Source organism: Chiloscyllium plagiosum, unplaced genomic scaffold, assembly GCF_037043375.1.
Source record: "Chiloscyllium plagiosum isolate Xiang-an unplaced genomic scaffold, Cpla_swu_hap1 HiC_scaffold_7, whole genome shotgun sequence".
Classification (NCBI taxonomy): domain Eukaryota; kingdom Metazoa; phylum Chordata; class Chondrichthyes; order Orectolobiformes; family Hemiscylliidae; genus Chiloscyllium; species Chiloscyllium plagiosum.
The window spans coordinates 112,713,939-112,726,230 of NW_028270145.1; the positions used below are offsets into that span (position 1 = coordinate 112,713,939).

Consider the following 12,292-nt stretch of genomic DNA (forward strand, 5'->3'; position numbering starts at 1 on the left):
ATTATGCAACCAATTCTCACCCAATTAATCCTTAAGGTATCTGTTGTCTGTTCCCTTGCACCATTAGGTCTCAGGCTTCACTTAAAACTTGATGAAACTAACATGAAGATGGTTAAGAGATGTTGAGTGCTAAACATTTCTGTTACTGGTACAGTTCTAATCCCAGCTGATATTAATCAGCTGATCTTAATAGCCTGAAGGACAGGTGACCTAACATCAATGTTCTTGAAGAACCAGCGTCAAGGTTGTGATCATCCAAGTTAAAAATCACACAACACCAGATTATAGTCCAACAGGTTTATCTGGAAGTACACGCTTTTGTAGTGCTGCTCCTTCATCAGGTAGCTGCTTGGTGAAGGAGCAGCACTCGGAAAACTTGTGATTTCAAATAAACCTGTTGGACTATAATCTGGTGTCATGTGACTCCTGACTAAAGAAATGCAACGTAGATGTCAATATTCAGGAGCAAGCTCCTATACGAAGGGACACAATTCTTTGAGAGCACCCAATGCCAAGAGGAAGTACAAAAAAGGAACTGAAGAAAGGAATGCCAGTGATTCCAAGCACAAGCACCTGTTCCAATTTCCAGAAACTCCTGCCAAATGTGTGGTCAGAGATACAGGTTCAGACTCATCAGCTATACAAGCACCCACAGAACACATGACCATGTGTTGAAATCGTTTGTCTTTTACTCTTTATATCTTGAAGACTTCAATCAGATCACCCTTTAACTTTCTAAATTCTAGAGAAAGCAAGCCATAATGGTATAATCTCTCCTCAAAACCTAACTCTTGAAGTCCTGGTAATGGACTGGTGCAGAGCCAACAATCTGTCTCTGAACATGGACAGGATGAAAGAGATGGTTGTTGACTTCAGCAGGGCATGAATTGACCACTCTTGGCTGGACATGGACATGGAGATCGTGAAGAGCACCAAATCTGTTGTCATACACCTGGCAGAGAATCTTACCAAGACCCTCAACACCAGCTCCATTGCCAAGAAAGTCCAGCAGCGTCTCTATTTTCTGCACAGGCTGAGGAAAGCCCACCTCCCAACTCCCCATCCTCACCACATTCTACAGAGGGTTCAGTGAGAATACCCTGAGCTGCTGCATCACTGCCTGGTTCAGGAATTGCACCGTCTCAGATCGTATGACCCGACAACAGATAGTGAGGACAGCTGAGAGGATCATCGGGATCTTTCTTCCCTCCATTACAGACATTTACACCACACGCTGCATCCTAAAGGCTAAGAATATTGTGGAAGACCCCACACACTGCTCACTCAAACTCTTCTCCCTCCCACTATCTGGCAGAGGATACCAGAGCATTCAGTTTGTTATGGTCAGACTGTGCAACAGTTTCTTCCCCCAAACCATCAGGCTCCTTAACACAGTATGATCGACTCTTTCCCATCTGAAATTCTTTGCAAGACTTCGAATTGCTGCTAGAAAAAATGTCTATTATATATCATTCTTCTATTACACTGTAACTTGCGTGTTTTGCACTTCTTAGAACATAGAACATAGAACAATACAGCTCAGAACAGGCCCTTCAGCCCTCGATGTTGCACCAACCTGTGAACTAATCTAAGGCCATCCCCCTACACTATCCCATCATCATCCATGTGACTATCCAAGGATTGTTTAAATGTCCCTAATGTGGCTGAGTTGACTACATTGGCAGGTACGGCATTCCATGCCCTTACCACTCTCTGAGTAAAAACCTGCCTCTGACATCTGTCTTAAATCCATCATCCCTCAATTTGCAGCTATGTCCCCTCGTACAAGCTGATTTTCACTGTCTACCCTATCTAATCCTCTGATCATCTTGTAAGTCTCTATTAAATCCCCTCTTAGCCTTCTTCTCTCCAATGAGAACAGACCCAAGTCTCTCAGCCTTTCCTCATAAGACCTTCTCTCCAGACCAGCAAAATCCTGGTAAATCTCCTCTGCACCTTTTCCAATGCTTCCACATCCTTCCTATAATGCAGCGACCAGAATTGTGCACAATATTCCAAGTGCGGCCCCACACTAACATTTTGTATAGTTGCAGCATGACAATACCGCTCCGGAACTCAATCCCTCTACTAATAAAACCTAACACAATGTATGCCTTCTTAACAGCACTATCTACCTGGGTGGCAACTTTCAGGTATCTATGTACATGGACTCCAAGATCCCTCTGCACATCCACACTACCAAGAATCTTTCCGTTGACCCAGTACTCTGCCTTCCTGTTATTCTTCCCAAAGTGAATCACCTCATATTTATCTGCATTGAACTCCATTTGCCACCTCATTAGCTTTGGCGTGGGCTATTAAAATTCAGCAGTTTATCCAAGTCCCACTGCAACCTGCAACATTCTTCTACACTGTCCACCACGCCACCGACTTTAGTGACATCTGCAAATGTACTAACCCATCCACCGATGCCTGCGTCCAAGTCATTTATAAAAATGACAAACAGCAGTGGTCCCAAAACAGTTCCTTGTGGCACACCAATTGTAACCGGACTCCAGGCTGAATACTTTCCATCAACCACCGCTCGCTGCCTTCTTACAGAAAGCCAGTTTCTAATCCAAACTGCTAAATCACCCTCAATCACATGCCTCTGCATTTTCTCCAACAGCCTATCATGTGGAACCTTATCAAAGGCTTAAGTGAAGCCCATGTATACCACGTCAACTGTCCTATCTTCATCTACATGCTTGGTCACCTTCTCAAAAAACTCAATGAGGTTTGTGAGACGTGACTTGCCCTTGATGAAACCATGTTGACTATCTGCAATCAAATTGTTGCTTGCTAGATGATTATAAATCCTATCTCTTATAATCCTTTCCAAAACTTTTCCTACAACAGATATAAGGCTCATTGGTCTATAATTACCTGGGTCATCTCTACTGCCCTTCTTGAACAAGGGCACAACATTTGCAATCCTCCAGTCCTCTGGTACTAAACCTGTAGACAATGACGACTCAAAGATCAAGGCCAAAGGCTCCACCATCTCCTCCCTAGCTTCCCAGAGAATCCTCAGATAAATCCCATTCAGCCCAGGGGACTTGTCTACTTTCACTCCTTCTAAAATTTATAACACCTCGTCCTTACTAACCTCGATCCTTTTAGTCTAATATCCTGTATCTCATTCTTCTCCTCTGAGTGAAAACCATTGAGAAGTATTCGTTTAACACCTCTCCGATCTCCACAGGGTCCACACGCAACTTCCCACTTCTGTCTTTGACTGGCGCTATTCCTAGGAGAAAGTGAGGACTGCAGATGCTGGACATCAGAGCTGAAAAATGTGTTGCTGGAAAAGCGCAGCAGGTCAGGCAGCATCCAAGGACCAGGAGAATTGACGTTTCTGAAGAAGGGCTTATGCCCGAAACGTCGATTCTCCTGCTCCTTGGATGCTGCCTGACTTGCTGCGCTTTTCCAGCAATGCATTTTTCAGCTCTGGCCCTATTCCTACCCTAGTCATCCTTTTATTACTCACATACCTATTCTTATGCACTTTATGCTGTGTACGATCGTGTAGTTTGTGCTGTCCATGTAGCACCCTTGGTCCTGGAGGAACGTTGTCTCGTTTTTACTGTGTCAGTTGTATGTGGTAGAAATGACAAATAAAAAGCTACCTTATGCTACTCTACTCATTCTTGTAAACCTACATTGTACTCCTTCTATGGGCCTGGAAATTAATTTCAAAGTAAAGATTCCACCCTCCACAGTCACAGATGTTGGGAGCAGATTAGAATTCCCTGGCTAATTGACTAGGTACTGAAGCTGGGACGGTAAGGTCTCTGTAACATTCTGAAGAAAGCACTGACTCACAGGACTTCCACACCACACCCTCTCAATGTGACAGTTTATCACATAAGCAAATTCCTTGTTTAATACCCTCAAGATATTGAGATAATGTGCTAATCAGTAAAGGCTGAAGAGGTTGGAGCTCCTGAAAGAAGACTGAAGCATCACCTAATGGAGATGTTTACAATTCCGAAAGAGTCGATGTATAGAAGATATTCTCTCTTGCAGGTGGTCTATAGCTATGGTCTTTACTTAATCTAATAAGAAATTTCAAGTGAGACATCTGTAGCCAGAGACTGATGAAAATGTGGAACTCACTCCCACAAAAAACAGTTGAGGCAAGTAGCAGACATGCATTTAAAGGAAAATCAGCTAAAAGCAAGTGGGAGTCAGGAATATGTTGATGGGGAGAGCTAAAGAGGGATCGGAGTTAGTCTGTATATATGCTATCGGCTCAATGTACTTTGACTCAAAACGTGTGGCACTGGGAAAGCACATTAGAAAGGGCTTATGCCCGAAACATTGACTCTCCTGCTTCTCTGATGCTGCCTGACTGGCTGTGCTTTTCCAGCGCCACTTTTTGACTCTGATCTCCAGCATCTGCAGTCCTCACTTTCTCCTCAATGTATTTTGATGTTATGTAATTCCATGTTAAAGATTCTTAACTTTTTCATCTGTATTTAACCAGATTGTGACAACCGAGACCTTGACCTTCAAACCAGAAGAAATGCACGGATTTGTGTCAGAGGCCAGTAATCTGGCTCTTTTACGGATCCTGGCCCAAAGAAACAAATTCTCCGACAACATGGTCTTTCTCTCTTTTGACAGTGACATGAAGCTTTCTACTTCTACTTATGTAAGTCTGGGGTCCTTTAACCAGCAGAGTGAGGGTGGAGCACAGTGTGGGCTATCAACAATTTTAATAGCCCACGCCAAAGCTAATGTGGCTTTGAGTTTTTGTAAACTAACCCCCTGCCATAACTGGGGTTGTAATTGTCAGAGAAAGGTGGAATTCATAAAAAAATAAGAAAAAGGGATTTTTTTTTTATTTTACAATGATCTCCTATAAAAGTCATATCTGTGTCTATAGTTATTTGGTTAGAAGCAGTGCCAAGGATAGGCAGCAAGAGAGTGGGACTAATTAGACATCAGGAATCACTGTTCCAAAATAAGAGGTTTCCCGTCTAAGAAAGAGAGATGAAATAGTTTTTTTTTCACAGAGGGTTATGAATCTTGGGGTTATGAGTCTTCTAGTTAAGTGTGATGGAAGCAGAGTCTTTGAATATTTTGAAGGCAGAATGGATTGATTCTTGATAGGCAAGGGGACAGGAGTGAATGTGGAATAATCAGATCAGCCATGACCTTGCTCAAGAACATTACAGCGCAGTACAGGCCCATTGGCCCTCGATGTTGTGGAGCCCTGTGAAACCAGTCGGAAGCCCATCTAACCTACACTATTCCATTCTTGTCCCTACGTCTATCCAATGACCATTTAAATGCCCGTAAGGTTGGCGAGTCTACTACTGTTGCAGGCAGTGCGTTCCACGCCCCTACTACTCTCAGAGTAAAGAAACTACCATTGACATCTGTCCTATATCGATCACCCCTCAATCTAAAGCTATGGTGCTGCAGTATAGGAAAGATGTGATTGCACTGGAGTGGGTGCAGAGGAGATTCACCGGGATGCTGCCTGGGATGGAATATTTCAGCTATGAACAGAGGCTAGATAAGCTCAGGTTGTTTTCTTTGGAGCAGGGATGATTGAGGGGAGACCAGATAGAGATATATAAGATTTTGAGGGGCATGGACAGGATGAATAGAAAGCAGCTCTTCCCCTTAGCTGAAGAGTCATGAACACAGGAGCACACTTTTAACGTGAAAGGCAGGTGGTTTAGAGGGAATTTGAGGAAAATGAAATTCAGCCAGAGGATGGTGGGTGTCTGGAAAGTACTGCCTGGGGAGGTAGTTAAAATAGGAAACCTCACAATCTTTAAAAAGTACTTGGAAGAACACTTGAAATGTCATAACATTCAAGAGAACAGGCCAGATGCTGGAAGGTGGGATGAGTGTAGGAATAGTGTACTTTTGGCAATACAGGCTAAAGAGCCTGTTCTGAACTGTACGATTCTATGATTCTGTGACTCAGGCTTAAAGGGCTGAATGACCCATTCCTGCTCCTAATTTGTTTGACCAACCGGAGAGCCAGTCCAGGTGTTATGGGTCCAATTATCTCCCTCAGACAGTTTTTCTGTGATTGTACAATGTGTCAAAAATTAGCTCTCTTGCACCCTAACCCCTGAGTTAATAACTACACTTCAACATAAAGTGTGAACTGACAATTGCAATGTAGTATCTTCCGAGTGCTGAAAGTGCCATTACGTAGAGGAGCTGGTAAAACAATCAGATGGAGGAGAATCAGGCAGTATTCAACAACAGCAGGCATACATTTCCTGGTCTCAACCAACATTAAATTGATAAGTGCATCTTCAGATCCATTGCTGTTTATGGGAGCTTGCTATGTCCACTTACAGTGGAACAATTGCTAATATGCAGAGCTTCAGAACCCCCTTGGGGTTGTGAAAGGCAGCTGTAAGTACAAGATTTTACATGCTTTCATTTGTTGAATTATACCTTTGTCTGGAATGGGCAAATAATCTCATGGATCACTGATTGCAGCAGCTTCTGGATATTTGATTTTTCCTTGTCCTGTAACGATCTTTCCTTTAACAGATGAATCTCGGACACAGAACAATGAAGATCGGGAAAGAGGAAAGGCAAGTTCTTGGCATCCAAAGGACAATTCACTCAGAGACAAGCGGCCCCATGAACTGGCAGTCCAACTTCCTGTCATCTGGGTGAGTACTAGAGAGGCCTCGTCATTGTATCACAGACATGTTATGCTGCAGAACAAGGCCATTTAGCTCATCTTGTATGCACATATTTCAGTATTTCTTTATTTGCCAGTTTAAGTACTTGAGTCATTCCATTAGACCATGGCTCATCTGTTTGTGTTTTGAGTTCTATATTCCCACTCAGCCCTGACAACATTTGATTTATTTGCCTAACACAAATCTATCTACCTCTTCATTTGAAACATAGAAGACTGGAACAGCAGTTGGCCATTTGACCATTCATGCCTGCTCTGCTGTTCAATAAGATCATGCCTGATCAAGCTCAAGACTCTAGTCTCACCTACCCACTCCACCCCAATTTCTTGATTCCTCTCGCCACATAATGTTTTAGCCTCAAGCACCTTCTGCAATCATGAATTTCGCAGGCTCACCACTCTCTGAGGGAAGAAATTTCTCCTCAACTCAGTCCTAAAAGGTTTACCTCTTACCCTTAAACTATAACCCCTGGTTCTCGACTCCCCCATCTTTGGGAACATTTTCCTGCATCAAACCTGTCTAGTCCTGCGCAAATTTTATATATTTCTATGAATACCCTTCATTCTTCAAAACTCTAGTAAATACAATCCTAACTGACTCAATCTCTTCTCTTACGGTCATTCCTGCTAACCTTGGAAAGAACTTGGTAAACCTTTGCTGCACTTCCTCTATAGCAAGAACATCCTTCCTCAGATACGGAGACCAACACTGTACACGATACTCCAGGTGCGGCCTGACCTATGCCTTATGTAAGTGTATCAGACATCCTTATTCCTGTTCTAGAATCTTCTTGCTATTAAAGGCCAATATACAAACTGCCTTCTTTGCCACCTGCTGCACCTGCCTGTTACTCTTCTTATAGGTATGCAATGACTCCACCTCTACTGTCTTCTGAGGTAAAGAGTTTCAAAGTTGCACAATCCTCTGAGGGGAAAGAAATTCCTTCATTTATTTCCTGAAAGGATCTCCTTTCACTTTAAAACTGTGCCCCTTAATTCTGGACACACTCACAAGAGGAAACATATTTTCCACGTCTACTTGGTCAAGACCATTCAACATCTTATACACTTCAATCAAATCATCTCTCACATTGCCTAACTCCAGTGCGAACAAGCCCAGCCAGTCCAGGCTGTACCACAGGACAATATACTACTCATTCCAACCTAGTAAACCTCCACTGAACCTCTGCAATGCATTTTCATCCTTCCTTACATAAGGAGACCAAACCACTGTTTTCAAGATGCAAGCTTGCCAGAGCCCTACATAACTGAAGCATAACCTCTTTCCTTTTATGTTCAAGTTGTCTTGTGATAAAGGAGAGCAATTAAACAAGTAATCAGAGGAGGAGGCTCCACAAATATTCCTATGCTTAATGAAAGGGGAGCCCAGCACATTAGTGCAACAGATAAGGCTGAAATAGTTAGAAACTTCAGCTGGATATACTGAGAGGATGATCTGTCTTGGCCTTAACCTCATAGTTGCCAGTCTTCAGCCAAATTAATGTCGAGAGTGTGGTGCTGGAAAATCACAGCAGCATCTCAGGAGCTTTATCAGGATTCCTGATGAAGGCCTTATGAAGGGAAGGGGGAAGAGGAGCAGAGCATTAGTCACTGAGGCCTCCATAGTTAGGGGGACAGATAGGAGGTTCTCAGGGAAAGAGAGAGACTCACGGATGGTGCCTTGCCTCCCAGGTGGCAGTGCTCATGTTGTCTCTGATTGTGTTTCCGGGATCCTTGAGGGGGAGGGGGAGCACCTCAAGTCATGGTCCACATAGGCACCAATGACGTAGACAGGAAGGGAGATGGGGATTTAAGGCAGAAATTCAGGGAGCTAGGGTGGAAGCTTAGAGCTAGAACAAACAGAGTTGTTATCTCTGGTTTGTTAGGTAAAAACAATGAGTGCAGATGCTGGAAACCAGATTCTGGATTAGTGGTGCTGGAAAAGCACAGCAGTTTAGGCAGTACCTGAGGATGCTGACTGAACTGCTGTGCTTTTCCAGCACCACTAATCCATCTCTGGTTTGTTGCCCGTGCCACGTGCTAGTGAAGCGAGGAATAGGAGAGAGAGGAGTTGAACACGTGGCTACAGGGATGATGCAGGAAGGAGGGTTTTGGATTCTTGGTTTTGGGCTCTTTCTGGGGTAGTGGGACCTCTGCAAACAGGATGGTCTTCACCTGAACCAGAGGAGTACCATTATCCGGGGGGGGGGGGGCATTTGCTAATGCTCTTTGGGTGAGTTTAAACTAATTCAGCAGGGGGTTGGGAACCTAAATTGTAGTTCGAGTACACAGGAGGTTGAGAGTAGTGAGGTCAGAAATAAGGTTTCAAGGTCGCAAGAATGCACCAGCAAGCAAGTATTTGGTTTGAAGTGTGCCTATTTCAATGCCAGGAGCATCCGGAATAAGGTGGGGGAACTTGCATCATGGGTTGGTACCTGGGACTTCGATGTTGTGGCCATTTTGGAGACATGGTTAGAGCAAGGACAGGAATGGTTATTGCACGTTCCTGGATTTAGATGTTTCAGTAAAAACAGAGAAGATGGTAAAAGGGCCAGGGTGAGGTGTGGAATTTTTAGTTAAGGACAGTATTATGGTGGCAGAAAGGAGGACTTGTCTACTGAGGTGGTATGGACTGAGGTTAGAAACAGGAAAGGAGAGGTCACCCTTTTGGGAGTTTTCAATAGGCCTCCAAATAGGACAGGAGAGCAAGGATGATCCTGGATAGGAGCGAGAGTGACAAGGTGGTTGTTATGGGGGACTTTAACTTTCTAAATATTGACTGGGAATACTATAGTTCAAGTACTTTAGATGGGTTTGTTTTTGTCCAATTTCTACAGGATGGTTTCCTGACACAGTATGTAGACAGGCCAACAAGGGACGAGGCCATATTAGATTTGGTACTGGGTAATGAACCTGGACAGGTGTTAGATTTGGAGGTAGTTGAGCACTTTGGTGATAGTGACCACAATTCGGTTATGTTTACTTTAGTGATGGAAAGGGATAGGTATATACCGCTGGGGTAAAGGCAATTATGGTGTGATTAGACAAGATTTAGGATGCATTGGATGAGGAAGGAAACTGCAGGGGATGAACACAATTGAAATGTGGACCTTATTCAGGGAATAGCTATTGCGAATCCTTGATAAGTATATACCTGTCAGGCAGGAAGGAGGTTGTTGAGCGCAGGAACAGTGGTTTACTAAGGAAGTTGAATATCTAGTCAAGAGGAAGAAGAAGGCTTATGCTAGGATGAGATGCAAAGGCTCAGTTTGGGTGTTTGAGAGTTACAGGTTAGCCAGAAAGACCTAAAGAAAGAGTTAAGAGCCAGGAGAGGACATGAGAAGTCGTTGGCAAATAGGATCAAGGAAAACCCTAAGGCCTTCTGTAGGCATGTCAGGAAAAAAGAATGATTAGAGTAAGATTAGAGCCAATCAAGAGCAGTAGTGGGAAGTTGTGCGTGGAGTCAGAGAAGATAGGGGAAGGGCTAAATGAATACTTTTCGTCAGTATTCATACTAGAAAAAGACAATGTTGTCGAGGAGAATACTGAGATACTGGCTACTAGACTAGATGGGATTGAGGTTCACAAGGAAGAGGTGTTAGCAATTCTGGGAAGTGTAAAAATAGATAAGTCCCCTGGGCCGGATGGGATTTATCCTAGGATTCTCTGGGAAGCCAGGGAGGAGATTGCTGAACCTTTGGCTTTGATCTTGATGTCGTCATTGTCTACAGGAATAGTGCCAGAACACTGGAGAATAACAAATGCAGTCCCTTGTTCAAGAAGGGGAGTAGAGACAACCTGGTAATTATAGACCAGTGAGCTTTACTTCAGTTATGGGTAAAGTGTTGGAAAGGGTTATAAGACTTAGGATTTATCATCATCTAGAAAGGAATAATTTGATTAGGGGTAGTCAGCACGGTTTTGTGAAGGGTAGGTCATGCCTCACAAACCTTATTGAGTTCTTTGAGATGGTGACCAAACAGTTGGATGAGGGTAAAGTGGTTGATGTGGTGCATATGGATTTCAGTGAAGTGTTTGATAAGATCCTCAACAGTAGGCTATTGTACAAAATATGGCTGCATGGGATTGAGGGTGATTAACAGTTTGGATCAGAAATTGGCGAGCTAAAAGAAGACAGAGGTGATGGTTGATGGGAAATATTCATCCTGGAGTTCAGTTACTTGTGTTGTACCTCAAGGGTCTATTTTGGGGCCACTGCTGTTTATCATTTTTATAAATGACCTAGATGAGGTCATAGAAGGATGGGTTAGTAAATTTGTGGATGACACTAAGGTCAGTAGAGTTGTGGGTAGTGACAAAGGATGTTGTAAATTACAGAGGGCCACAGGTAAGCTGCAGAGCTGGGCTGAGAGGTGGCAAATGGAGTTAAATGCGGAAAAGTGTGAGGTGATTCACTTTGAAAAGAGTAACAGGAATGCAGAGTATTAGGCTAATGGTAAGATTCTTGGTAGTGCAGATGAGCAGAGAGATCTCGGTGTCCATGTGCATAGATCCCTGAAAGTTGCCACCCAGGTTGATCGGGTTGTTGAGAAGGTATATGGTGTGTTAGCTTTTATTGGTAGAGGGATTGAGTTTCGGAGCCATGAGGTCATGCTGCAGCTGTACAAAACTCTGGTGCGGCCGCACTTGGAGTATTGCGTACAGTTCTGGTCACCGCATTATAAGAAGGATGTGGAAGCTTTGGAAAGGGTTCAGAGGAGATTTACTAGGGTGTTGCCTGGTATGGAGGGAAGGTCTTGTGACGAAAGGCTGTGGGACTTATTTTCGTTAGAGAGGAGGTTGAGAGGTGACTTAACTGAGACATATAAGATAATCAGAGGGTTAGATAGGGTCGACAGTGAGAGCCTTTTTCCTTGGATGGAGATGGCTAACACGAGGGGACATAGCTTTAAATTGTAGGGTGATAGATATAGGACAGATGTCATAGGTAGTTTCTTTACTCAGAGGCGGGGAACGTCCTGCCTGCAACAGGAGTAGACTCATTGGATAAACATATGGACGAAAATGGAATAGTGTAGGATTGATGGGCTTCAGATTGTGTCCCAGATTGATGCAACATTGAGGGCTGAAGGGCCTGTACTGAGCTGTAATGTTCAATGTTCTGTGTTCTATTATGCCCGAAACATCGATTCTCCTGCTCCTCGGATGCTGCCTGACCTGCTGTACTTTTCCAGCAACACACACTCGACTCTGATCTCCAGCATCTGCATCCCTTCCTCCTTCAGCCAAATCAATGCATTCCATGTGATATCAAGAAACATCTGAAAAAACTGGATACTGAAAAGTCTATGGGCCCTGAAAATATTGCAGGCGAAGTCTGGTGTTCGTGAACTTGCTGTGTCCCTAGTCAAGCTGTTCCAGTACAGCTCCATTACAAACATCTACCTGGCAACATAAGAACTAGTATTGAAAATGTGTTGCTGGAAAAGCGCAGCAGGTCAGGCAGCATCCAGGGAACAGGAGAATCGACGTTTCGGGCATAAGCCCTTCTTCAGGAAACTAGTAGGCCATCTGACCTGTTGACCCTGCTTTGCCATTCAGTAAGATCATGTCTGATCTTTTTGTGGACCCAGCTTGACTTAC

The 12,292-nt window shown here is 43.7% G+C and overlaps 1 protein-coding gene across 1 annotated transcript in view; it reads left to right on the plus strand.

The window, feature by feature from the left end:
- Positions 1-12,292, plus strand: part of catip (ciliogenesis associated TTC17 interacting protein) — an 86,391-nt gene that overhangs the window by 60,046 nt on the left and 14,053 nt on the right. Inside the window, exons 6-7 of the mRNA XM_043694601.2 lie at positions 4,490-4,657; positions 6,532-6,656. Coding sequence (XP_043550536.2) covers positions 4,490-4,657; positions 6,532-6,656 — 293 coding nt within the window. The remainder of the gene's footprint in view (positions 1-4,489; positions 4,658-6,531; positions 6,657-12,292) is intronic.